Source organism: Ambystoma mexicanum, chromosome 4q (genome assembly GCF_040938575.1).
Source record: "Ambystoma mexicanum isolate Mex_15411 chromosome 4q, UKY_AmexF1_1, whole genome shotgun sequence".
Lineage (NCBI taxonomy): Eukaryota > Metazoa > Chordata > Amphibia > Caudata > Ambystomatidae > Ambystoma > Ambystoma mexicanum.
The window spans coordinates 1132006137-1132033723 of NC_090928.1; the positions used below are offsets into that span (position 1 = coordinate 1132006137).

The 27587-nt window shown below is 44.9% G+C and overlaps 1 protein-coding gene across 1 annotated transcript in view; it reads left to right on the plus strand.

Annotated features, from left to right (window-relative positions):
- Positions 1–27587, plus strand: part of PCARE (photoreceptor cilium actin regulator) — a 669787-nt gene that overhangs the window by 269549 nt on the left and 372651 nt on the right. The window contains exon 2 of the mRNA XM_069608708.1: positions 14396–18309. Coding sequence (XP_069464809.1) covers positions 14636–18309 — 3674 coding nt within the window. The 5' untranslated portion in view covers positions 14396–14635. The remainder of the gene's footprint in view (positions 1–14395; positions 18310–27587) is intronic.

A 27587-nucleotide genomic window follows, 5' to 3' on the forward strand; every position in this document is an offset into this window, starting at 1 on the left:
ACCCACAGAAATCGACGGGTAAATGCACTTGTGGGCAAAAAGTGAAGAGGTCAACAGGAGCAACCTTTGGAGGAAATTCCTACCCGCTTCCCGTGGGATGCCTAGCAGACCTGATGGCAGAGTGGCAGTTTGTGGGAGTGTCAGTGTCGGAGGGGCTTCAGCGAACCACAGAGTGTAAGTATAGACTCAGCTATATGGCAAATGTAAAGGGAAGGAAATCTTCTACTTGATGTGTTATGTTGTGGTTTTTGTTTTGTTTAAGGATTACCTGTTCTTTAGGTGGTCCGTTTGGGCGGTCAGCTTAGACGGTCAGCTTAGCTTGCAGATGAAACAGCTTTGAAAAGGAAAAAAAGAGAATAATGGTTTCCATGTGAGTTAGGCAATTTAGCTTGGTTCATGGATGATTATGTATGGTTTATGTATGGTTTACCTGTAGGTGTTAGTGGGAGAAGCTAGCGTATATCACTGATGGTGGTTTCCTAATCTATCTCTTTGAGATGCATTCCTATATGGTGACGCTATAGACGAGGGACCACATGACTTAATGTTTTACCCTGTTAGTGAAGCAGGAAAACGTCTGTGTGTGTGTGTGTGTGTGTGTGTTACGTCATGTTTGTTGTTTAGTTTGGGTAATTAATAAGCAAACACATATGCTGAAGGGTCAGGCATCAAGACTTTTTCCTCCAGGGTATTGGTGACATCACCCGTAAGGTTGTTTAATAGGACTTGAGGAGTACTGAAGGCAGTGAATTTCAGTTGCTGCACTATTAAGTGAGTAGAGAGCCAGTGTTGTGCCACTGAAGCTTGAGAAGCCCATAAGTGGAGTTGTGATTTGGGCCTTCAGGGCCAAAAGCCGTAGATGGGCGGTGCGTGGAGCACACCCCCATTGATGGTGGTGAGCCAGAGAGGCTAAGGAAAAGATTTGTTGCACTGTTGTGATGTGGAGACATGGTATTTGAGAGCCAGTATTGAGATTGTGAACTGCAAAATTGCATGGTAAAATTGGTTTGTCAAAATCTCGATTTGAGGTCAAGTAAGTAGTTGCAAGTATTAGATAAGGTGACAGAATGAGGGAGACACCTCTCTGCGGTATCAAGACAAAATACCCAAGTATAGCATCGACTCGCGATACCGAGAGCAAGTTGTCAAAGCCATGGCCCAAAGACGGGAGCTTTTACAAATGTGTGCAGCAACAATAGACCACTTATTTACATGCAGCCTAAAAGAGGAACAAATAAGCAAGTGACAGGCCATATTAGAGTTACGTAAAATGTTTCAGGAAGAGGAAGGGGACTCGATACAGTGGCATAGCACGCTGAGTCAACAGTATATGGAAGGCAAACGGCCATCGGCATCCTCCTCCGCCTCCTCAAACCATGGATGTAGATGTAGCAGCAGAAAGTAAGGGATTTTACTCCGTAAAGGAGTTAAAAGCAGAGGCAGGATACACCAATCCCACTTTCGCACCTCCAGCATATAGTGGCAGAGATGCACTCAGTGGCACAAGGCAAGTGGGTAAGGTAACGCGAGATATCAGCAGCGAATTTAAGGAGCGCATCGAGCTGCAAGTGAAGCTAAAGGAGAATGATTTTAGGAAGACAGGGCTTAGCGAGGGCCAAGAATTGATAGTTCCAAATGAATGGGTAGGCTGACAGATGTTGCTCAAATTGAAAGCCACAAGCGAGACAGGGCACTTGGGGAAGGAATAACCGAGTAGTAAAGAAACAGAGGAGGAATCTAGTGAATGGGCAGAGATAATGGAAGAAGTAGATAAAAGGGAAAGGGAAGAGATGAGGAAAGCAAAAGGTTGCAAAAAGAGAGAGAGCAATTAGAAGCATGAAAAAGAAGAAAAGGAGAAAAGAAAACCAAGGTAGCGGACATAGCAAGGAGGAAAGCGGAAGAAGAGCGGGAAAACAAATTGTAAATAAAGAAAGAGAAAAGGAGGTTGGAAGTCGAGTGGCTCGATAAAGAACGCAGACGCAGGGAGGAGCGGAGATGCAAGCGGGACAGAGACGAGAGCAGAGAGAGCCGCTCTGTGAAGGCAGTGGAGATTAAGACTGATTTGCCACGTTTAGATGATAAGGATGGGGAAGGGAAGGTAATGGGAACTTTACAGGAGTAGGAGACACAGCATTACTGCCTCACGGCCAGACAGGAATGCTACTGGTCCCTCAGTGAGGGGGGATCATGGAATTACAGATTGAGCCAAGGGAAAGTATCGGGAAGACCAAATGTTAAGGAGTCTTATCTTCGAGGACGAGAAAGAAGGAGACAGAGCCACTAGTATCAGGACCATAGGGTCAGACAAGGATCAACAGGGGAGTGATGGCAAAGAGGGAAGACCCTCTCACCGCTTCAGGGAAGCAAGCCATGATAGAGACACGGTATGGGGAGGCGAAGAAGACATGGAAAGAGGAGAGGAGGACATTGAACAACGACTGACTCGTACTAGGGGTGCATAGCGCAGTGTGGATGATATTACTCTGTATGCGCAGAGGCTCAGGGCCCTGCCAGGAAAGAAACAGACAGAGATGGCAAGGGCGTTCACCACCACTAAGGACATGGGAGACAGGACAGAGGGACGAGACGGACACAGTTGCCATTATTGGAGAAGGGTTGTGGCACCAAATGGATAAGGACAATTTAAGATGCAAGCTACCTTCGTTGACGGCTGGGGCTGGAAAATGAATTCATGAGTTCGAAAGACTGACAACAGGGGCGACATTAGCGATGGGTGACATGAAGAGTTTACTCTGAGCCATTCTTGGGGAGGTAGCAGACGATGTATGGAGAAGAGCAGGGTATCCCGGAGTGACTGCACAGAACACGGCACACAATGGTGTGCCATTCAGTAACTGCTGAGCAGCATTATGGCAGGCTCTAAGGGTGCAATGCCCAGACACCTCGGATATAAACACGATTATGGCACGCAAAATACGTGAGGAGGAAGACCCACTTCAATATATTCAAGAAATTCAAGAGCGATGGTGTCTTGAGTCGAGAGACAGTGGTGTTATTTTACGACATATTATGTCAAGAGTTGCCCGAGCAGGTGTAAAAACAGCTTAAGAAGCTAGTGGAGATGGAGGCTAAGCCGTGGCCAGAAATTCTGCTAACCATAGTGCACTTTTGTAGGCTAATGCAAGAGAATGCGAGAAAGAAGCGAGAGGAGAGAAAACAGGAAGAAGTGAATTTAGTACAGACGAAATTATCCAAGTACACAATGGAAGGGGTAATGTTAATAAATGGGGAGGGAGTAGTTACTCAGCATACGCAGAACAGACCGCAAATAGCAGGGGGAGGCTGCGCAGGGCGAGGGGATATGAATCAGAGGCCACAGGGATGAGGAGGGGCACCTTCTGGGGAAGAGAGTTTGTGTATCAAATGCAACAGGGCGCAGAGCTGTTTCATGGGGGACAGCAAAAACTGACGTGGGGTCCTGTACAATGTTGGGTGTGTGGGCGAATGGGCCACATATCTCAAGCGCGTAGAGACAGGGGTGGGATGCACCAGAATGGGGGAATGCAGCACCAACCCACATATCAAACAGTGCAGACTGACTTTTATGCCCAGGATCACATGCAAGCGCAGACATACGCTGCGTGAAAGATGCATACACAGGACATGCAAATGTAGCCATATCAGCCCATGACAGATGCATTGTAGATGCAGAGACACATACAGCCATCACAGCCAGCACAGCAGGCACCAGCACAGCAGAACATCATAACCACGACACATGCAGACTCCACAATGCCGACTCCTGTGCGAAAGCTGGGAGAGCAACTGTTGTAGAGGCCAATCCATTTGCAAGGATGGGAATGTCATTATACCCATAATAGGACAGCCCACAAACAGACCTGATGTGTTCAATCCTATCCATTACATCCAATCAGGCTGATGAACCACATATGGGGGGACTATAGGTGACAAGATGTTTTCTTTTCCTGTGGATACAGGGGCAACAGAGTCCTGTATTAGGGAAGGAAGATACCCAATGTCAGGCATTGCCATGAATGCGCAGGAATTCTCTGAGGCTACGGACTTGGTTCCTTTCATTGACAAACTTCCACTTTCTTGGGAGAACACGACCTGACCATGCTACTGTTATATTCCCAACAGACACCAGTGAACATAATGGGTAGAAACAAGATGAGCCGACTTAACATGACCATTTCATTCACAGACCAGGGGATAGTTTTTGAAGGGCCATAGTGTCTCTTTGCTGGTAATTGGGGTGACTGCTATAGGGGCCCTGCCGCTCCTTGACAAGGAGTGGTTGAGGGGTAACCTAATGAAGTGTTTTAACTATGTGGCCATTCCTGTTGTAGCATATTTTTCTGAATAAATTGAATTAAAGGAGACAGCTCTGAAGGGACGCTCCTGAAATTATCTGACACTTCAGACTCTGCTAGTGTCCAAAGAGGATTATTTCTCTGCAGCTGTAAATTAATTATGTGTTCAACAGAAATGTGTGTTCCTGCTGTGACCCAGGGGTGCACACAGCCCATTAGCATCTATCTAGTAATTCCCCCAATTAATATATCTTGTGTCAGGGGAAATAACTTCAATTTAAACTTTTGTGCCAGATGACGTAATACTCATCACTGGTTCTTCTGGAATGGAGACTACCCCATTAGACGCTCTATCCCAGAAAAAATAATACTACCTGAATTAATGTCCTATATGAGCCTATGTATGTTTCTCTCTCGTACTCTACTTGGCATTTCATTCTCTATTCTCTGGGAGGACAGCACATGCGTTAAGCAATCACCACTGTCAGCGGGGAAGCATGCAGTTCGCAAGTTCAAATCCTGGCACATGTGACTCAGATATGAATATTGTTGTTTTTAGATAAGAAGAATTATAACTTAAGCATCCTTGGAAGAATCCCCTACGTCTGCCTATGGACAGAATTGACCTTTCACCGAAGAGAGTTTATATCAATACCATAGGATATATTGGATTTAATATATGGAATAAGAGACAGATAGAAACAGTATCTCTTGCTCAGAAAGGCTTCCATTCTTTTGCAGACCCGCAAGCGACACAGTTGGACACAATATAAAGGCATTAGGAGGCCCAGCCCAATTACGAGGCAGGTGAGACCGCACACGGAAGTTCTCACATGCATTTAGATTTAACCATATTAGGTTCATTTTAGTAATTGCAATTATTTTTTGATCACAGGGGTAGTGCACAAAATAAATTACCATGTGAAAAGTAGAGCAAACGGATTATTTCAGACTACTATGGAACATTAGAGGTTGATTATAGTGTTTAATAACATTAAGGATGTATCTAGAATTTATATTATGTAATTTTTTTAAATTGTTTGTAGAGATTCTGTAAGAAAAATCCCCCTGATTTAGAGAGATCCTCACGAAACGCGTTGGGACACTTCCCTTTTATGATTTGTTACTAACATTTTTCTTTATTAATAAAACATTTAATACAAATCTATGTTAACAATGAATTTAAGTATTTATTTGCTTTAAAGATTGAAGATTATTTCCAAATATTGTTTATTATATCTATCGAAAAATTCCTCAAATGTACATTTTGAACAGGAATGTTAAAAACTTTTTGGCGATTAGCCCTAGACAGTGTGCAGGGGACGGGAGTTCCCCGTTTAGGGAACTCACTTTTGTTACATGTGACTCAGGTCATCATCATCTTTTGGTACATAAATTGAGTGTAACTAAATGTGTTAATAATATATATCATTACAGTGCTTAAGAAAGAGGAATCCAGCACGACATGCTACATAAAACCCGAATACACAGCTCAGCACTGCCAGCTGTCCTGTCTCTATGGTTCAAATTCGCTAACAATTAAGCAAGTAAAACAAAGCACGGAGGGTGCACCCTTTTTTTTTTAAATTGGGTGATTTTAAGAAAAGAGCATTTCAATGTATTGACACAGGTGACTTGAGCATTTCTAGGGGCCAATACAAATGGAGCACTGGGAAGTTTAGTGTCTGGCGAACACTCCAGACAGTAATGTATGATGGCTGCCATCACCTACGTTTGTTCTGGGAGTGCATTTCCTATTGACAGTCACTATGTAATGCTGAAAAAGAATAAATCTATTCCTGCAAGTTTTTACTACTGCTGGTCCACTTAAAGAAATGAATGAAAGGGTCACAAACGTGACACATGCATTGTGCCTCCCCCATACATGCTAACATGCTCGACCACCTGGGAGGGAGATTTGGCCCAGAAAGCTGGAGAAAGGAAGTTCCTATAGGATTACATTGGGGTTTTATTTATTTGAGCCTGGAGTAAGAAAACAATTAAATCAGGAGTCTCCCACCTAAATCGGGACGGTTGGTACGTGTGCGTCGCCTGTACTTGTTACAAACCGGTGCAGGGAATGTTCTTTTTCCTATACATTTTCAAAGGCATTCTATTTGCGAATTTGGAATGTCTTTTTTTAAAAACTTTCTTTATTGATTTTAACATAAACAGTGATGAACTACATAAACCCCAAGTGAAGAAGAAAAGAAAAAACAAAAAAAAACTACCATATAACACCCCCCACCCCACTACTCAATCCCGACCCCCACCCTCCTTGCCCTCAACTCAGCTCGTCTACATCCTCTACACTAGTCCATGTCTCATTGTCTTGTCAAAGAAATAGCTTCTTCAGACATAGGGTTTTGCATTTCCCCACCATTCCAGTGCAGTCCCATCAGCAAGGGCCTCCACCCATTATCCCTCCGTCATGCTATTAAGCACTTGCCACTGAAGACTGTTCCGATCGCGTCTCTTTTGCCATGTATTGTCTGAAAGATCCCCAATAGTCTAATGGTCGACTGGTAAGAGGTAGCGTCGAGGCATATCTGGTTTCCTTGACTTCACACATTCTCATGTTCTCAAGCCAAGCTGCAAAAGTTGGAGGAGTGTTCCTACCCCAGGTCCTAGCCAGAACATACCGAGCCACCCTAGCTGCCATACCCAACAATCTCTTATCAGCTCATGACTTCCCTTCAATTAATGCCAGAAGCTATAGTGCTGGTGAAAGTTCTGTTCCGCAGAGAGCATTTCTTTCACAGCCGTTTCAATCTCGGCCCAGTAAGATCGTATATTAGGGCATGCCCATAATAGAAATCCACTGCCACTTCCCCGCATCTTTTGCATGCTCTGACCCCCTCTGGGTAAAATCTGCTAAGTCTCTGTGGGTTATAGTAGGCCTGGTGTAAGAATTTATAATGAAACAACCTATGCCTAGCGTTTAGCGAAATTGTTCTAGTTTGCATACACACCAGCCTCCATTGCTTCTCACTCAGATTCATTCCCAATGAGGACTCCAAGGCCATTTTAAACCCCTGCCTCGCTGTTCCTTTGTCGCTCCTGATCATCTTGTACGTGGTAGCAACAATCTTGTCCATCAGGAGCTGGACAACATGTTGTTGCACTGCGTGTGGAATAGGAGCCCTCGGAAAGTCTGGCCATTTTGTCTTTATCAATCCTCTCAGCCTATAGTACTGAAGTAGAGTAACTGCATTATGCTCCCCTTGAGCCCGCAGTTCATCCCATAGTTTAAACCACCCATCTACCACCAGATCACCCAGTATCTATACCCCCAGCTTCTGAAAGTGGTCCTTAAATGACTTCTCAAATGTAAGCGGGACACTGATGACATCATATATTGGAAGGTTGGGATGATAGTCCGGAGAGGACTTAAGCAATTGTGCTAGGCGTACCCAAGCCCGGCAAGTCACCGAGACCGGGTGGACCTCATCCCTCGGAGTTTGACCTATGTTCCCCCACAGCATGCCCATTAGGTAACCCGGGGAAGACACAGCAGCAGCTATTCATACGTTTGGTACATGAGATTGTGGGTCGCCCCACCCTGCCACGTACTGTAACTGAGCTGCCAAGTAATATAGTTGTAAATCTAGATATTCCAGGCCTCCATATTCATATGCCGCTGTCATAGTTTCATAGGCGATACGGGATTGTCTACCCACCCACACCAATCTAACCATCATTTTCTTGACACGGGACCAGAAACTACCTGGGGGCCAAAGTGGCACATTGTTAAAAACATACAGCATCTTAGGTAGAATGACCATCTTAGCTAAGGCCAACCGGGCTGCCTGGGAGATCGGTAGGCGGATCCATGTTTCCACCTTCTGTTCCATGGCCTCCAGGGTCTTAATGTAGTTGTCTATGTAGAGTGTCTCCACCGAGTGGACACCATGATACCCAGGTATCGAAGGCCTTGTGGACACCAACGAAAATCCCTCCCAACCTCCCCTTGCTGTATCCCCGGAATCAGGGGAAGTATCTCCGATTTGTCCCAATTTATTCTGAGTCCTGATAATTCCCCGAACCTTACCACCTTCTGTGTCAGTGGGCCTAAATTCCTGTTGGGATGCTTAACATATAACAGAATATCATCCGCATATAATTTAATAATAGTACGCAAATTATTCACCCAAATGCCTTTCTGGATGTGCATTTCCCGGATGTGGCGTGCCAGTGGCTCCATAGCCAGGGCAACGAGAAAGGGGGAAAAGGGACATCCATGACGAGTGCCCTGTGTGGGGTAAATAGCGTCAGAAACCACCCCGTTTGTGTATACCATGGCTCTGGGAGTTGTATATAGCAATTTTATGTAAGACCTAGACCCGATCAGCAGAGCACCTCAAACAGGAAAGGCCACTCCACCGAGTCAAAGGCCTTTTCTGCGTCAAGGGCGGCTACTGCTATTGGCACTTCGAGGTTTACATTATGCATTAGATGAAACAGGCGCCTCAAATTATTCTGTGTGGATCGTCCCGGAATAAAGCCGGCCTGGTATGGCAATATCAAAGCAGGCATATGCAGCAGCAACTGGTCAGACAGGATTTTTGCTAAAATTTTATTATCAGTGTTGATTAGAGATAATGGTCTATAGGACGCCAGTAGCCGTGGGTCCTTCCCTGGTTTGGGGAGAACCGTCACCAGCGCTGATCTGGTAGTCTCCGGAAGGACACCCCTGGCTCTAGCCTCTTCATACATCTGCACTAATTGGGGAACTAGAATCAATGCATACTCTTTGCAAAATTCAATTGTTATCCCATCCATGCCCGGAGCCTTACCGTTTGGAAGAACCCTGATAGCTTTATGGATTTCTTCTTCAGTGATCGTAGCGTTTAACGCCTCACCCTGATCTCTCTCCAGCCAACCCAGGGCCACCCCATCGAGGTATTGTGTCAGGACATCGTGTCCACTTATATGACGGGACTCGTATAACTCCTTATAGTAGCCCCAGAATTCCTTGTTTATCCCCTGTAGATCTCTCACCGTGCTACCGTCCCGTCCTTCAATCTCAATGATGGGAGTGTTGTGGTGTTCTTGTCTGATAGCCCAGGCCAGAGTCCTGCTCGGCCTATCTTCTTCACCGTATCTCGTTGTGGTGATAGGGTCGCTCAGATATTTCTTGGCTATCCACCAACTGCTTAAATTCCTTCCTGCGATCCCTAAGTTCCTGTTGGAGTTCCGGGGTATCACCTCTTCCCTGCTCATTCTCCAGCTCCTGGATACTTCTCTCCAGCCTACTCATGGATCCACGGATCGCTTTCAACTCCCCACCCTCTTGGGATATACAGCACCCCCTTATGTACTCCTTGAAGGCCTCCCAGATTGTATTTAGGTCAGGAACCAAACCAATATTAGTTTCGAAAAAAATGTGTATATCTTGCCTTATCCCTTCCCTGAACGACCCGTCATCTAATGCCGAGGCCCTAAACCTCCAACGTCGCTGTCTGGGTGCCTGTGTAAGACCTGTGAAGCAGGCCAGTACCGGCGAGTGGTCAGAGAAGGTGCAGGGAAGTATGAAAGCTGCCGTAACTGTACTTGCATTGGAGCAAGTCGCCATAATATAGTCAATCCTCGATGAACTATGATGGACCCCTGAGTAAAAAGTATATTCCTTATTCCCCGGGTGTTCACCTCGCCAGACATCATACAAATTATGATAAGCGGATATACCAGCCCAAGCCTTTGCCGCTTGAGGAAGTGCCGGCTGTGCCGGGGTCGATCGCAACATTTCTAAGGTAAGAGCAAGGCTAAAATCTCCCACACAAACAATCTCGTAAGACGAGAATTCATGAATATGCTGTGCACATTGATGAAAAAAGTCAGGAGAATCCGTGTTGGGTGCGTAGATATTTATAAGGACTATTTTAGTGTTATATATCTCCCCCGCTAGAATCAAACACCGCCCTTCCTGATCTCTAATTTGTTCGTATAGTCTAAACTGGGGGGAACTATGAATATACGTGGCCACTCCTCTAGAATGTGTGGAGTATGACGAGCAATATCTGTGCACTCCCCAACCAGGGAGTTTAGGGAGAGGAGCATCGCTAGCCAGATGTGGTTCTTGCAAACTTAGTACATTAACCTTATGAGCTTTACCAAAATTCGCTATTGCACGCAGCCGTTTTTGATTAGTAAATCCCCTAATGTTCCATGTCATTACAACCAGTGATCCTGTCTCCACATCAGGAGAACTTAATGCAGACATATCACCCTATAAATGTTAAATGTCGAAGATCCATGTCCCAGGGCATGCCCCGTCTTTGTATACCTAGTGCGGGAAGAGGTAATGTAGAGAATCTGCTGCAGACGAGCCAAAGCACTACAATCTCGAGCATAACAACTCACAGAACTCGGATCATTTTCATTGTAACCCATAATGTCCCCACCCCTACCCCACCCACGCCAGAAACTATAACCTACTGGCAACCCTCCCATACTCTTAACTTTAACCAAACAATGCCGCAGTTTCCATGGCTATTGGGGCTCCAAGGGCAGACCCAGTGCTCCATAGGGCAACGTCCCATGAATGATTGGTCACTCCACCTTCTCCAAGGGCATCGGAAAATCCAGGCCCTAGTTCTCCCTGTTGAGGTACACCACTCCGAGGATAGCAATTACAACTCAGGGCTGATGCTCGGGCGACCCTACTTGGTCTGGTAAATCTCTAGCGAATTGTGTCGCTGCCTCCGGCGCGTTGAAGAATACTGTTGACCCCTTCTGCTGTACACGCAATTTGGCTGGGTACATCATCGCATATGTTATCCCTTTTTTCCGAAGTATATCCATCGCAGCTTGAAAAGTCTTCCTCTGATCTTGAACTGCTGGACTAAAATCCAGGTACAGGCGAATAGTGGAGCTCCCCCATTTTAACTCGGTTTTCTCTTGTGCCGCATGCAGGATAGCGTCTCTGTCCGGTAACAGAAGATTCTGGCAATAATGGGGTGTGCAGGGGTTCCCGGAGGCGGCTTTGCCGCCAGCGAGCGGTGAGCTCGCTGCACCATATACATTGTAGAGAGCGGAGGATTGTCCAGTATGTCAACAAGGAGTTTCTCTATAAATTATTCCATGTTGTCTATGTTTGTGGATTCCAGGACCCCAAGACACCAAAATTGTTTCTTCTTGCACGGCCCTCTAAGTCTTCATTCTTTGCCATTATTTTCTTGACTGTCTGTTGTAGGCCGATCACTTCGCGCTGCAGCTGTGCAACATTGTCCTCTGTTGTTCCGATTCTTGGCTCAGCTTCCACCATGCATCTGCAAAGCTTCTCAATCTGGAACTGCTGAGATATCCACCTTGCTGGTGAGGGCATCAATCTTAGTCCCCAGGCTGTCCGTGCTACACTTCAACGCCAAAAGCGTCTGATTCAAAGCAATTATATCCAATTGCCCTGCAGCATGTGATTGTGAACTGGGGCTTGGGCCTCGGGTCTGATCGGCGCAAGCAAATTGGTCCATTCTCGCCTGCTTTTTGTGGTTACCCATTCCGCCACCGGGACCGGTGGACCTCCGCCGGGATCTGCTATGCCACTATTTGTTCTCTTGAATGCAGTTGCAGGCCCACCTGTCATCTCAATCTCCGCGCCCACCCTCACCAAGACCACAGCAACATCAGCCAAGATGTAAGTCAGTACTCTGGTGTTCAGTTAGCTTGAAAAAGAATATTGTTCTTATTGCGTCCCTCCAGGACAGCTCTCCCTGCGCCCATTGATATTGCCTGGTCAGCCTTACGACCAGCTCCTGACCTCTCCGCACCAGCACAGGACCGCCCACGCAGAATGAGGGTGCCTTATCTAATGTATGCTCATACTGCTTGCGTGAATTCTGGCCTCCAAGACCCTAATGGCGAGACAGCGTTGTTAGGACATACAGCAGGGTTCGAAGGGTCCGTGCCTTTACAGTGCGTCTTGATAAACCCTCACCAGTCCACAGATCTACCCCTTTAACAGCGCAGTTCAAGATGCGCGGTGCCAGCACTGCGCGTGTCAGTATTGTGTCTGCACCAGGATGTTCCCACAGCATGCATCAAGGGGCCCCAGAGCTGCACTTACTTTCCTTATCTGGCACAGCTCGGGCTCACTCCGCGGGTTAGAGAGGGGGCCTCCGGCGCGGACCGAGTCGACAGCCCGCCTCAAGGCATCCAAGCTCCAAATCAGGACGCCGAGTCCGGGTGCGCTCTCTTCCTCTCCGCCTTCAATGCGAGCTCCCCAGCAGGCGTCCAACCCCGTACCGGAGACCTCCAGCAGGCCTCCGCAACAAACAGAGAGGCAGGTGCCACTGTCCCCCGCAGCAACGCTCGCATCTCTTGCGCCTCAGGGCCAGCCGCACCGCCCCCACAGTCCGCGCAGAGGCTCCACGGTCTGGTAAGCCCAGCCAGCAAAGCCACCGAGGCAATTACCCCCGCAGGCGCCCGACAGCCAACCGATGAGCCTCGGCAGTCTCCCGCCCCCTCACGCAAGGCAGTCACCCCAGCCCTCCGGTGCAATTTCCACATCCCCTCCGGCTTAGGGGTCGCCCGCACCTCCCTCCCACGCCTCGCCCAGGCCCAGCAAGTTTCTGGAATGGCGCGCACCAGGGGCGGTAATCTGGCCCAGACCTTGTCTCTCAGTCCGCCGGGACAATCAGAAACTCTTCCCGATGTTGTGGGAGTTGAGAAGGGAAAGACAGGATTTTTAGCAAATTGTTTGGCCGCCGTTGCCGGAGCTTCTCAGGCAGCAGCCATCTTGGTCTGCTGCGCAACAGCACCCCCGAATTTGGAATGCCTTTAAAACAGATGTCAGCACCCCCCTCCAACACCCTGCTTGCGCATGGGAGGGGTAGAACCCGAATGCTCACATTGAAATGCCTTTTCTGAATTGGACAACACGTTCTAATGGAAATGGGCCACCACAACTTATTATTCGGCCGCATGTGCATACATGCCAACCCTCCCGATTTGCGCCGGAGACTTTTCTATTTTTTCTATTTTTTACTTTCGCCTTCCAGAAATAATTCTAACCCTATTCCAATGGGAACATCATTTAATTCTCCAGCTTTCTGTTAAATCTCCCTTCCAGAAGCTGCAAAATGTTGGCATGTGTTAGGCATGTGTCTCTTTCTAACTGTCCAATGATAATCCTTGCTCTGTTTGCCCAGTTCCACTGAGGGGAAGCGGAAGCTACACCTCCGCTGCGCTGCCACGTTGACGCCGGGAACGCTGCCGAGCAGCTCCATGCTCGGAAGCTCGACTGTGGGTATTAAGAATTGCAGCTGTAGACCTGGTGACGCCTAACTTGCATTTCTGTAATGAACTGGCTAAAACCATTATACGTGCATCACAGTTGATGTTTTTAGACTGCTCTTAAGATTTGTCAATGTCTGACAGAAAGATCGAAAGTGGTGAAAAATCTCGATGTCTCATTAATACTCTCACAGCGACTACAGCTTATCTGTGCACAATTGCGGTTAATGAAACAGCTTAAAAAACAACAGCCGAGCTTGTAGAGAAAACACTTGTACTTTGTGAACATTATTTCTAGCTTTCAACGCCACAAGTTCCTTCCCCGTGATATATCTTGTATTTTGCTTTCTTTTTTTTAAAAACGCTGTATCTGACAAAATCCTTTAAATAAGCACGTCTCTAGCCTTTCCCCACGCAGCACAAGATTCCTTGGTCCTGACTGAGAGTAATGTATTTTCTGTCCTCGTCATTTATGTTGGAGATGGAAGTTTACCATATTATTTACTGAATTTCGAGGCACCCTTGGGAGCTTTTGCTATATCGTCAATGTGACAGACCCTTAAATCGGCAACATGTCATGTCATGAAGCAGGTAACATGACATGGATGTTTTGACCTGAGGCTTCGCCTCTGGTTCTGAGTGTGAAACCCTGAGGCTGTATTTTTGACCATTAATTTATACTATGGAACACAGGTAAGATATGAGCAGAAGGCACTGTGACCACATGAATACAGAGTTCTACATATTAACGTGGCTATTTACTGTCTACATCCTGCTTATGGTAATAGGCTTAACATCCCTTGTGCGCATGACATCTGTTGTGCCGAAAGCAGGCTCTTCTAATCCTTTGCATTTCCATCCCGCAGAGCCTTCATGCTGTTCGCTGGCAAGAGAAGTGATACATTTTGAAGAAAAGGAGACTGACAAAGCGCCTCTTCATCAACACAGCGGCCAGGAGGCATCACAATGCATCTTGGGGAAAGGCCTATCTAAGAGAGAGCATTCACTGCTAAAGCCTTGTCTGGAATTCCCAGTTCCACTACAGGATGAATCTCCACTTTCGATCTGAGCATTTGATGACTCCTATTGGAATTCCGTAACGCACTATGGGTTGTGCGCCTTCCCATAGCGGACTAATTCGCAGTTTTACAAATAATTTAGCTTCAAACAGAACTCCGCTGTCTTCGGTGTACAAGCATAATTTCCCAATTGGTCTTTTGGTAGAAAGCTCGAGTTTCTCAGACACAGATGGCAAATCCAACAGAGAGACTATCTGGAAGAAGCAAAGCGTGCAGAAAAGAGAACCGAGGGAGCAGAGCAGCACCCCACAGATCCGGCATTACTATCCCAATGACTCAGCACAGTCCGACGGGCAGAAGGACAAAAGTACATCGGAACGAATGGCTACTGACACCGACAGCGGGAAGCCCCAGAAGTACCTACCTGAAGATAAGCACCTCGCCAAGCAGAGCTCCACCGAATCTGAGCCCTGCTACTGCACCAAAGACCACAGCGCGAGCAACCCAAAGAAAATAAGAAAGTCTAGAAGTCAGAAGTCAGGAAAACAGAGCCGACAAGCTAAAAAGGACAAAGGAGCAACCTTCAGCGATACAGAAATAAAAGTAGATTTCCCAGATCGTCTTGTGCAGGCACACCAGAATACCTACGCATATCTCAACCCCAACCTCTCCAAATATGAGGCAATTATTAGTATGGCCAATCAGGCTACTCAAACCCAACTCATAATGCAACAGATGGTGAGCTTCCTCTCGCTTCGCTTTGATGAAATTAACCGCACTTTGGAGGAAATTGCAAACGATGGCGAGCAGCTTTTAAAAGATGTTGGCAAGAATCTTGCCTGGCCGCTTGAACAGGGGGACTCGAGGGAACAGCCAGATCTGCTGCCGCAGTTGCTGCAGTACACGGTCAACAAAATGCAAGTGTTAAATGAGACAGTTGCCTCGCTAACCTCCGATGTCCTCCATGATACCTTTACCTACCTTGAATCTGCTGCAACAAACCTAAAAGCCAAGCTGAAAACAAAGCAAATGTTTGATGAACGGCTCCTGCAGACCATGAAATTGCTTGAATCTTCTGCAATCGGTTCAGTGACATCCTGCCGGCACGACGCGCCTCTGTATTCTGAGGATAGCGGTATTGGTGCAGACTGCGAATCAATTAAGGAATCGTTCTCTTCCCACAAAACAGGAAGGCAAGAAAGTTCAGATTCATTGGGGCAGGTGTGTCCTGAAGGGAAACGCCACCACAAATCTTCTTTGAAAAACTGCTCCATTACAGTCGAACAATATAACTGGATTCTTGGCAAACACACTAAAGACACTGTAGGTCCCTCTGGAATTACTAAAACACTAGGAAGTAGTTCAGCAGTGCCTAACAAGTACAGTTCGACCAGCAGTAGCCTTACGCCTAATTCTCAAAGTTCCACAGCCACTGAGCCAGATATAGGCAAAGCTGATGATTTGACTGAATCCACCGGGGAAGATGATGAATACTCTATCGGTGACAATATAGACAAGGCCCGTTTAGCAGAGATGCTGCTGAGTGCTTTGCCCCGAAGGCCCATGACCTCACCAGCAATAACCGGAGTCCAAAGGAGTTCTACAAAATGGATAGATAATCCCCCAAATGAAGAGATGACCATGAAAATAAAAGATGCCATAAGTGAAAAAATTAAATTCATGCCTGTACACTCAGGCAAAAATATTTGGACGGACGAGGAAGGCCAGGACAAGATTAATAACAGACCCAGTACTGCAAGTGGAGGTAGAACGCAGAAATGTAGTCAAAAACGATCTAGGTCTGCAGAGTCTCTAAAAAGTCAAGCTGAAGATCCAACTTTGTTGGAACTCCAGAGAACCCAAAAAGTTCTTCACAAAAGACTGGATAACATGCACACTTCAAGCATGCACAAATGTCCAGATGCAAAGATCAAGAGCCCAGATCAGTGGGAGCCAGCTCCAATACAACATACAGACTGCATGATGCTAACCTCATCAATGAATAAACTGAAGGCATCTTTAGAAAAGCATTTCAGCATTTTGCCAAATCATGACAAATTCTCTTTCACCAAGTGGACTCAGAATGGATCAAATACCCCAGAGGAGAAAACCAAAAAGCCTGAAATATCACCTCTTTTTATACAAGATTCTAAGCAAAGAATGGAAAATGAGGGCGGTCCAGCTGTGATATTTGATAGTGGTAAGGTTTCCCCTAGACAATCAGTAAGGAAACTGATAGAGACTTTTAGTCCGTCTGAAAATATCATGAGGCCTTCAAATGTAAGGTCCTTAGGGCCACTGAAATGCATTAAAAGGTATGGAGTCCCAGTTTTACCTCCATCCATTCCGGTTTATCGCATGTTCGAGCCCTTAAATGATAAACGCTTTGGTTCGTTTACAGACGCCTCAGATAGACCCTTCGATTCATCAGCCGAAGACATCAGTCAGGCAAGTACAACTACTTTCCCACCAATAATTCCGGCATCAATGATCAATTCTGATGCCAGTGAAGGATGCTTCGATGACCTAGAGAGTCTGCCCCCTCCGCCCCCAGAAATTTTGTTGGACACTTCTTCTGGATCATTTCAATCCGAAGAAACTATAACAACCACAGAGTCAGACTCTTCAGAAACCTCTTGCGAATATGCCAAGAAGGACTTAGAGACGCCAAGGAAAATGACAATGTCTGAAAAGATGAAAGTCAGTTTCAGTGCCATTGACCTGTTACCGAGTAAACCTGTTAATAGTATGCCGAGTAATAAAGTAGGCCGAAGTGGCTCAAAGAGCAATTCATACTCTTTGGAGTTGCACAATACTCACCTGTTTGACAGCGATAAAGAAAGTTTGTTAGCATGCCAACGGGATCAAGAAAAGGAAGAGGCTGCCCAGCTCTACCGGCAGTCCCATAAAATAATCCCACTGCAGAATACAGGTAGTGTTTCAAGGTCAAGTGACAGCGAAGAAAGCAAGGACTCCGGCTCAAATGTATGTTTGGTACAAAGACAACCTTCTTCTATTTCACTTAGAAAAATTGACAAAAGTCCTAGAGTAACAAGAAGAAATTCTCCGACAAAATCAAAGCCTTCATTGGCTCCCACTGAGAAAGTAGGAATAAGTCCTACACGTTACATGCATATGAGCCCTGCACAGCCACCCCCTTCCTCATTCCAAAAGCATCCAATTGCTCCGGTGAGCTCAGGGGGCACAAGCCCCCCAGTACAAAGGAAACTTCCCAGTCCACCGCCAACACGAAAGTTGCCGAGCCCTGCCTTAGGACGCAGGCCATCAAATCCACCGGTGCAGCGCAGGCTAGCAAGCCCACCGACCAGTCGAAGAGAATCCAGTCCGCCACCTTATTGTCGCACACCATCACCACCACCTCCTCCTCTTTCTCCATCTGCATCACACCGAAGATTGCGAAATACTTCAGACGGGTCTGACACGTCCAAAGTTGGTAGCAATGCGCAATCAATATTTTGCCCATCAAGTTCCACTTTATTTGAAGCTAAGCCACCTTCGCCACCAAGCCGCTCGAGTTCTGAAGATTCGGTTGCTCAATGCCAGAATTCAGTGCCTGCATGGAAGAACAGCTTTGCGCTCAGACAGTTTGGGGACCAGCAAAGAAGGGTGGCTATGAGTGCTGTCAACCCCCAACCTTTTGTCAGGAGGTGCTTATCTGATCGCCGGTCAAGGGTTAAGCTTCCACTTCCAGTTTCCATTCCTCCGGCATCTGCTGGTGAACCTGCATATATCCAATTAAGGTAAGGAAGGGTCTCCCTTTGTTATTTTGACATGTCTGATGTACTGTTTTTCATGCCAGCGTAAACTGTTTGTCTCAAAAACTCAGATGAACAATGGCTGAAAATAATACAATCTACAATGGCATTTCATTTAAGTTTATTTGTTTATAGTTTCATATGAAGTTGAAAAAGAAATATCGCAAACCTCTTCAATAATTGACAAATACTTTAACATCAGCTCAACGAATCATTCGCAAGGAAGGTATCTATAGTACTCATTTTCTGCTGCCTTCTTCACTAAAATGAATGCATCACATCCTGCACGAATCCCGTATTGAAGGGATATTCTTTTAAGAAGAGATGTACTGTTAAGTTAACAATGTCGCAGCCACAAACAGCACAGGGTTAAGATCTTAACACATGCCTTACAAATGCAAAATAAATAAATAATGCACACAATGGCCATATTCTATCTTCGTACAGAGTCTTTTCCCAGGATCCAATTATTCCTTGAATTGGTAGCTGTGCTAATTTAAAATGTAAGTAAAACATCCCGGTATCTTTATCATATAATTCCCCCAGATAACTCTGAATAGGTCGGGTAATCAGTATAATGGTGTTTACAATCATTGCAGGAAGGGGAAATGTGTATGGAGTTAGTATGGTCCAGTTCTCTAGAAGTTCTTCTGAACAAACCATTGTTAACATATTGTGCTCATGGTCACGTTTTCCTTTATTGGTTATGTAAGTATGTCTGAACTGGGCTCGGGACACAAGTCCCTACTCCTACCAGCTCAAGAAGCATAGGATTTAGTCGTTGTGCTAAAATGACCTGGGGTTTCTGTCTAGGTGCTAATATTTTTTATTTCATTGTCTACACTGGTTTGAAATGACGACCTCCCTTAATACTGTCTTGTATAAATGTTCTCATTCCATCAGGCCCACGTGCAAACTCTCATCCTGCTTCTGGTTTCTTCCGTCCCTCTGCAGTTTTTTCTGACCACCCCATGTTCTTGTTGCGCTGCTTCATATCTCCGTTCTTTTATTTTTACTTTTTCTATTTTTGCTATTCTTCAGTTTGTTCTTGTGCATATCTACACCGTCCGACATCTTAAATCCGGAATCAGGACTCCATATGTTTGCTTTCGAGAGTGTCTACTTTCTCCCTTCAGATCCATGATATGTGTAATATGTGCGTGTGTCTCCGTCCACCTCTTCCCCGTACATGATGCATATCTAGTGCCATTAATAATCATTTTCACCATTTAAATAGTGCCACCACAAATGTCATTCAGTTATCTGTTGCTAACAATCTCAGCAATACGTATTGTATTGCCCTCAGATACATGAATGCCCGAGTAGGTAACCGATCTATCCCACTAAATCACTGTAAACCCTCCCCCCTCCTGCCACCCTCCTGCCGGCTCTCTTTCCTGTGTCACTCCCCCCTCACCCTCCAATTGCAACCTCGTTTTCCAGGACACCCCTTTCCTTCCTTGCACTACATCCAAATTCTACCTATCACTTGTGCCCATCATTCTGGGCCATTGCTAGAACACAGAAGTAGCAAGTGTTTGCATGTATATATCTGTGAAAAATGTTGGTTACAGGGACAATAAGGGTAAGTTAATCTAAAACACGTTGAAATTTAGTGAAAAGGGTTTGTTAAATAAAATCTTGATTGCAGTTTAAAACAACAAAACCCACCACATATTTTCCAGTTATCGTTCCTAAATCAAGCATAACTCAGCCTGCGCTGTTCTGAAGCAAGCATAACTCAGCCTCTGCTATCCTAAAGCAAGCATAACTCAGCCTCCACTATCCTAAAGCAAGCATAACTCAGCCTCCGCTATCCTGAAGCAACCATAACTCGGCCTCCGCTATCCTAAAGCAAGCATAACTCAGCCTCCGCTATCCTGAAGCAACCATAACTCGGCCTCCGCTATCCTAAAGCAAGCATAACTCAGCCTCCACTATCCTAAAGCAAGCATAACTCAGCCTCTGCTATCCCGAGGCATCCGTAACTCAGCCTCTGCTATCCTAAAGCAAGCATAACTCCGCCTCCGCTATCCTAAAGCAAGCATAACTCAGCCTCCGCTATCCTAAAGCAAGCATAACTCAGCCTCCACTATCCTAAAGCAAGCATAACTCAGCCTCCGCTATCCTGAAGCAACCATAACTCGGCCTCCGCTATCCTAAAGCAAGCATAACTCAGCCTCCGCTATCCTGAAGCAACCATAACTCGGCCTCCGCTATCCTAAAGCAAGCATAACTCAGCCTCCACTATCCTAAAGCAAGCATAACTCAGCCTCTGCTATCCCGAGGCATCCGTAACTCAGCCTCTGCTATCCTAAAGCAAGCATAACTCGGCCTCCGCTATCCTAAAGCAAGCATAACTCAGCCTCCGCTATCCTAAAGCAAGCATAACTCAGCCTCTGCTATCCAGAAGCAATCGTAACTCGGCCTCCGCTATCCAAAAGCAACCATTACTCGGGCACCACCATGCACTGCTCATAACCTCTCTCGTGCTCATGGGCATTGAAAACCGGATCTTGAACGAAATGTTTAAAGTTAATTTGGAATTGATTTTGTGTTGACCCTCAAATCAAATTAAAAGTGAACCTAACCATTCTGGGGTACTACTCAGTTTGCCCAGCTCTTTAATCCATCTTTTCCTGCAGGAACTGTGCATGTCATTTAAGTTAGCGTATGTAGCGTCATGAGCAGCGCATAACAGTTGTTGCGCTATGGTTTCGTTTGGACTTCAAAATCAAAATAATCAAAATTTACAAAAAAGGTAGTTGCGCAACCTTAACTGAATGCCCCAGGCACTGGTCATATCTTCACGCATGCCATCTCAGAAAATAAAACAACATCATCAGTAGCATCTCAGATGATGCGACATCAGACATCAATACTGACATCAGATGTGACATCACAGCCGTATTCGCAACTTCCAAACATGCACGGCTCATTAACACTCACATGACATGGCATCTTGCCATTGCTGATTGCATATGTAACGATGCGTTTGCTTAGCCACCTTAACTGGTGTATTTTAATGTTTTTGACTGGTTCCAGTTTAAGATCTATGCCATTTCAAGCAAACATTTCCTAGTTAATCTATATATCCCAAATACATACATATGTATACGTTTACGAGTGATAACCTTAACCCATATAAATGTGTGTGTGTGTGTGATATATACACATATACATATATATATATATATATTGACTAAAAAAAAACGTTGTTAACGGGACGTTATGGTTAAGTTGCACTACCAAAAACCTGTACACTTCACTAAAAAACTTTTTCAAACGTGCCTTTATGGTTCAAAGTAAAACTGAAAAACCCCTGAAATTCCCCAGTCATGGTTGGCTAAGCACCCACACCTGCCATCACCACTCTGCACTGCTAACACTAACATCCAGGACATGAAAGATGGTATCACAAATATCATTGATGACATCACTGACGATATGCCATTTCAAGCAAACATTTCCCAGTTAATCTATATATCCCAAATACATACATATGTATACATTTACGAGTGATAACCTTAACCCATATAAATGTGTGTGATATATACACATATACATATATATATATATATTCACTCAAAAAAAAACTTGTTAACAGTGATGTCATCAATGACATTTGTGATGTCATCTTTGATGTCCTGGGTGTTAGTCTTTAGCAATGCACATATGTGGTGTGAGTTATGGTTGCTTAGCTTACCATAACTAGGCAATGTCAAGGGCTTTTCTGTTTTACTTTGATCCATAACGTCCCTTCTACAAAGTTTTTTTACTGAAATATATATATATTGCAGTGAAGAAAAACAAAGGGGCTACACATGTGATATCGTCAGTGATGTCATCAATGACATTTGTGATGCCATCTTTCATGTCCTGGATGTTACTGTTAGCAGTGCAGAGTGGTGATGGCAGGTGTGGGTGCTTAGCCAACCATAAGTGGCGAATTTCAGGGGTTTTTCTGGTTTTACTTTGAACCATAATGGTACATTTGAAAAAGTTTTTTAGTGAAGTGTACAGGTTTTTGGTAGTGCAACTTAACCATAACGTCCCATTAACAAAGTTTTTTTAAAATTAATTTTACAGGTTTTTAGTAGGTCAATGTAAGTATAACGTCTTGTTAAAGGGGTAGTCCAGCTAAACATTTTATTTAAAAAATAGATAGGCAACATTAAAAAAAAAATACTAGCACTTTTTTTTAAAAACTTCCTATGTAAAATTTTGAGCTATTCAAGCTCAAAATTCGCAAAAGCAAGCACATGGGCGCATCCATTTTGTGAAATGGATGCCCGCCTGTGCTGGCTTTTGCTTTTGCGGCACTAATGAAGGAAAAGCCAGCCAGCTGTAGTAAACAAAAGCTACCGCTGGGTGACTTTTCCTTCAATGGTGCTGTACGCGGAGGACGGGGACCGGAGACCAGAGCAGGAAAGCTGCAGCTGAATCTCGTTAAGTGCTATTTATTTTTTTTTAAAATAGCTGCTGGAGGAGCCCGGAAAACTTAGAAATAAAACCGCAGCTTTAAAAACGCTGTATATGTGTTTGAAAACGCTCTGGTGCTCCCCCAGGGGAGCACCGGAGACCCAAAGTGAAAGCCAAGGCAGGCAGAAACACAATGCGGTTGTGTTTACATACCGCGGTGTTTCTGCCTACAGCTGATTTCCCATTTGGGGCTCTCGGGCTCCCCACGGGGGGCCCGAGAGCCCCAAATGGGAAATGCTAAATGCTGCAGTGTTTCTGCCTAAATCTGATTTCCCATTTGGGGCTCTCGGGCTCCCCACGGGGGGCCCGATAGCCCCAAATGGGAAATGCTAAATGCTGCAGTGTTTCTGCCTAAATCTGCTTTCCCATTTGGGGCTCTCGGGCTCCGGATCCCGAGAGCCCCAAATGGGAAAGCAGATTTAGGCAGAAACACAACCGCGTTGTGTTTCTGCCTGCCTTGGCTTTCACTTTGGGTCTCCGGTGCTCCCCTCGGGGAGCACAGGAGACCCAAAGTGATAGCCACAGCAGGCAGAAACACAACGCGGTTGTGTTTGAAAATGCTGCGGTTTTTCTTTCTGAGTTTCTCAGGCTCCTCCGAGCCGGAGGAGCCTGAGCAACTTGGAAAGAAAAACCGCAGCGTTTTCAAACACATTAACGTTATATTTATGTTTTCGGTCGCTTCAAAAGCGACCGCAAACATAAACACAACGTTTTTAAAGCTGCAGTTTTATTACTAAGTTTTCTGGGCTCCTCCAGCCCGGAAAACCTAGAAAAAAAACCGCAGCTAGTGCTTATTTAAAAAAATAAATAAATAGCACTTACCGAGATTCAGCTGCAGCTTTCCTGCTCTGGTCTCCGGTCCCCTTCCTCCGCGTACAGCACCAATGAAGGAAAAGCCACCCAGCGGTAGCTTTAGTTTACTACAGCTGGCTGGCTTTTCCTTCATTAGTGCCGCAAAAGCAAAAGCCAGCACAGGCGGGCATCCATTTCACAAAATGGATGCGCCCATGTGCTTGCTTTTGCGAATTTTGAGCTTGAATAGCTCAAAATTTTGCATAGGAAGTTTTTTTAAAAAAAAGTGCTAGTATTTTTTCTTTATGTTGCCTATCTATTTTTTAAATAAAATTTTTAGCTGGACTACCCCTTTAATAAAAAAATGTTGTACTGAATGCCACAGATTTTCAGTAGGGCAACGTAACCATAACGTGCCTTTAGCAAGGGTTTTTTGCTAAAAAAGTATAGACCTTGCGAAGAAGCCACATGACAATATGCGGGCATACAGCACGGTAACATGTCCCAGAATCAGTACACACTTAACAGTAAGATCTATTCCTCATGGACAGTGTGGAAATACATTTGGTATTGATGTAGGAATGTCCACCTTCAACATTTCCCTTACACAACGCCAACACGTATTGGTATGCAGCGATGTTCCAGAATCAGTACACACTTAACAGTAAGATCTCTGCCTCGTGGACAGTGTGGAAATAGATTTTATATTGATGTAGGTACGTGCACCTTCAACATTTCCCTTACAGAACGGCAACACGTATTGGTATGCAGTGATTACCAATGCACTACACATTATATATCTTTAGCTAAAGTTGTACTTATCTGAAAGTGACATCAGCTGTCCTTCCTCCCGAAGAAACAGTAGCATTGCTGTGATGAAGAAGCATGAGAAACAGTGCCGCTACCTTGCAAATAACAAACGCACAAAATTTGACGCCGTACATGTACCGACCCATATTACCGTTTGTTGCCTCTTTGCTCATTGCCGTTTGCAAATTGCCTTATTACCTGCCGTACCAAAAAATAAAGTCACCCGTAAACAAAGTTAATAATGCATTAATACCGACCTTTCACAGTCTAAAAAAAAAATTCAAAAACAATTGCATACACTTCAAGTACTGCATATTTCTCAGTAAAATACATAGATGTAGTAACCTTTGCCAGTAATAGTCCAAATTTGCAAAGCAGTAACGTGTGCTACTAAAATGTAGGATTACTTGTTATAAGCCGGGGCGGCTTTGGCGGGTCGGATTACAAAATAAAATCCTTTTGCAAGATGGCCACCATACAAAGGGAAGGCGGTCATTTTATACATAGTCCCTCCTCCCTTTCCATGATAGGCTGCAAAAAGCACAAGTATGTGACGTGACGCAGGACTTGTAAATAAACATACCGTGACATACAATCTAATAACTTACATTTCGAAATAATAGACTAGACTGTAAAAGAAAAGGTGAACATTTTAGAGTTCATAAAGTAGGTTTATTTAACAACAAACTGTCAGAGACCATCGGAGTAATCCCATTTTCAGTGCAATGATAACAATGGTTGTAAGGGCGACATTGCAAATGTTAATGAAGAGGAACACGTTGCTTTTTTCCCGTACAAAAATGTTGGGTTCTTGGTTGAAGCAGCCGCTTTGTTTACACAGTGATTTCCAAGAAGGCGCCATTACCTTCAGGCTACAGCACCATAAATGATGTCATGTTGCTCCGAAAAGTGAGTTCAGTGTACGGACAAAGCGGGCTTAGGGTGTCATTCCACATAATTGTTACGGACAGGCAACCGCTCATGAGCAGTTGTATTTGCCGGCCGAAAAAGCCCTCACTCGGCATCTGGAATCCGTGGCACAGACAATACGGCAAGATGTAGCTGGGCGGGAAATCTAACAGGAAATACGTATCAATAACCAACCTCTACCAAAACATGTCAAAAAAGACACAAAAAAATGTGCAAAGTAATGCACAAATGTAAGAGGTTAAACATGACATTTTACCAGAATGTTACTAATAACCATGAGTAACTATAGTAACAGGCTACAAACGCCGAGATTCTGCATGCACCATAAGAGAACAAAAAAATTCCAACTACACAGTAAGACAATAATGGACAATTAAAAAAATATTACGTCTCGTGATTTCAAACAAAAGCAACATAACGTGCAAACTTGTACACAAAGCTATGTGGGCAAACATAACTTTTCAAATAACAATATTAATGCTGAAAAAGGATGAGAGTAGTCATAGTCTACAAATGCGGGACCTGTGCACTCTGCAATATTACTGGAAAAATGTATCAGAGCAGAAAGATAATACGTCACTTATATTGGCACAATTAGATTTTCAGTAATGTAAAAAGAAAGCGCGGTTCCCTGTAGAGTGGGCAAAAGTAAACTTACTAAATATTTACTGTCTCCATTCTTATTCTGCAAGTCAGACACCAATGTGTTCACATAGAAGAATCTTCGAGGACTGATATTGCATGTACCGGACAAACTTTTAAAAACATAACCTTATCAATTGCTATTTTTTTCGACCCTTTCATTCCGTGAATGTCTTCAAAGGTTTTCCGTTCGCTCAAGGTCAAAAAACAATTGCCCCTTATACATTCACTCAGATGCGCGGGCGTATTGAGCGTCCAACCAAAAAAGCAACTCATGTGACCTTCACTCAGAAGCCAAATACATTCTTACTTTGGATCAACATATTGAAATCCAATTATGAGAACCGCTACTCCCATACACCTCCAGATTCGCTGTTTCCAGCAAAGAGTGCAGATGGTGGCCTTAGTTTTCAAAACTTAGGACGCCAGTCTGACAGCAATATTATTCCAAAAACATTTTTGCTAGTGTTACAGCGAGCACGAACTTCCTTTTAACCGTATGACATTGGTGACAAGAAAACTCCACTTTTTCAGTTTGTGCTTCCACATCCCATCCTACCCCCCTCAAAGGTCACCTTCTGAAATAGTATTACATAAGTGTGACACGTGCAATGCTGTCTTGTTTTATATGTGTTTCTGGTGATGTCCATGTACACCAAAACATGAATAAAAGATAGCGGGGGCACAGAAGAAAGCTAACATACTTTATGCTGTTGCACAACCAATCAGGGAAAGTGCCACATGGTCGCGGGCACAAACTTTTTCCCCCATTCAGTCTAAGGGGAAAAGAGAGGTTTTGACAACGCCCCCCCCCTTATAATTTTCCTCCCCCTGCACCAAACATCACCAAACTTTCCAAAGAAATTGAGAGTGTCGGATATATCTTTCTTGCAAACTTTGGTGAGGAATCGTCCAAGGGGAGCACAGGTATAAGGCACCTAAAAAGTGCTCTTCCTATGGAAACTGCAACTTCACCATAACAACACAGCCACTAACGTGCCTGTCTAATATGCTGCAGTGCTTGAGGGCAGGACGTAGAGATTTTGATATATGTCCAGATATATTTGAATGTATGTGTGTACATTTGCTTATAACTCCACTGCCTATAACGTCGTTCCTGGGTGCATGGCCTGTGGCCATGCACCCAAAACTGTACACCCTCCCCAGAACCATCTAACTGCTAAGCTATAGTACGGTTGTATGCGTTGCTGTAGTATGATGTGGTGGTTTTGGACAGGGCCTATAGGTTTAGGAGTATGGCGTACGGCCTAAGGCCTGCAGCCATGCAACCAAAACACTACATCCTGCCCACAACCACCTGAGTGATGTGCGGAACTTCGGTTGTATCGATAGGTGTGGTATGCTTCTCTTGTTCTGGCCAGAGGCTAGACTCCTAGCTGTATGTCCATAGATATTACAATGTGTGGGTGTGCAGTGCCTTATATCTGCAGTGCTTATAACTTTGTTCTTGGGTGCATGGCCTCTGGCCATGCACCCAAAACTGTACACACTCCCCACAACCATGTAATCGGTAATCAATACTACAGGTGTATCCATTGCTTTGAAATGCTGCAGTGGTTGTGGCCAAGGCCTAGAGTCTTTGAAGT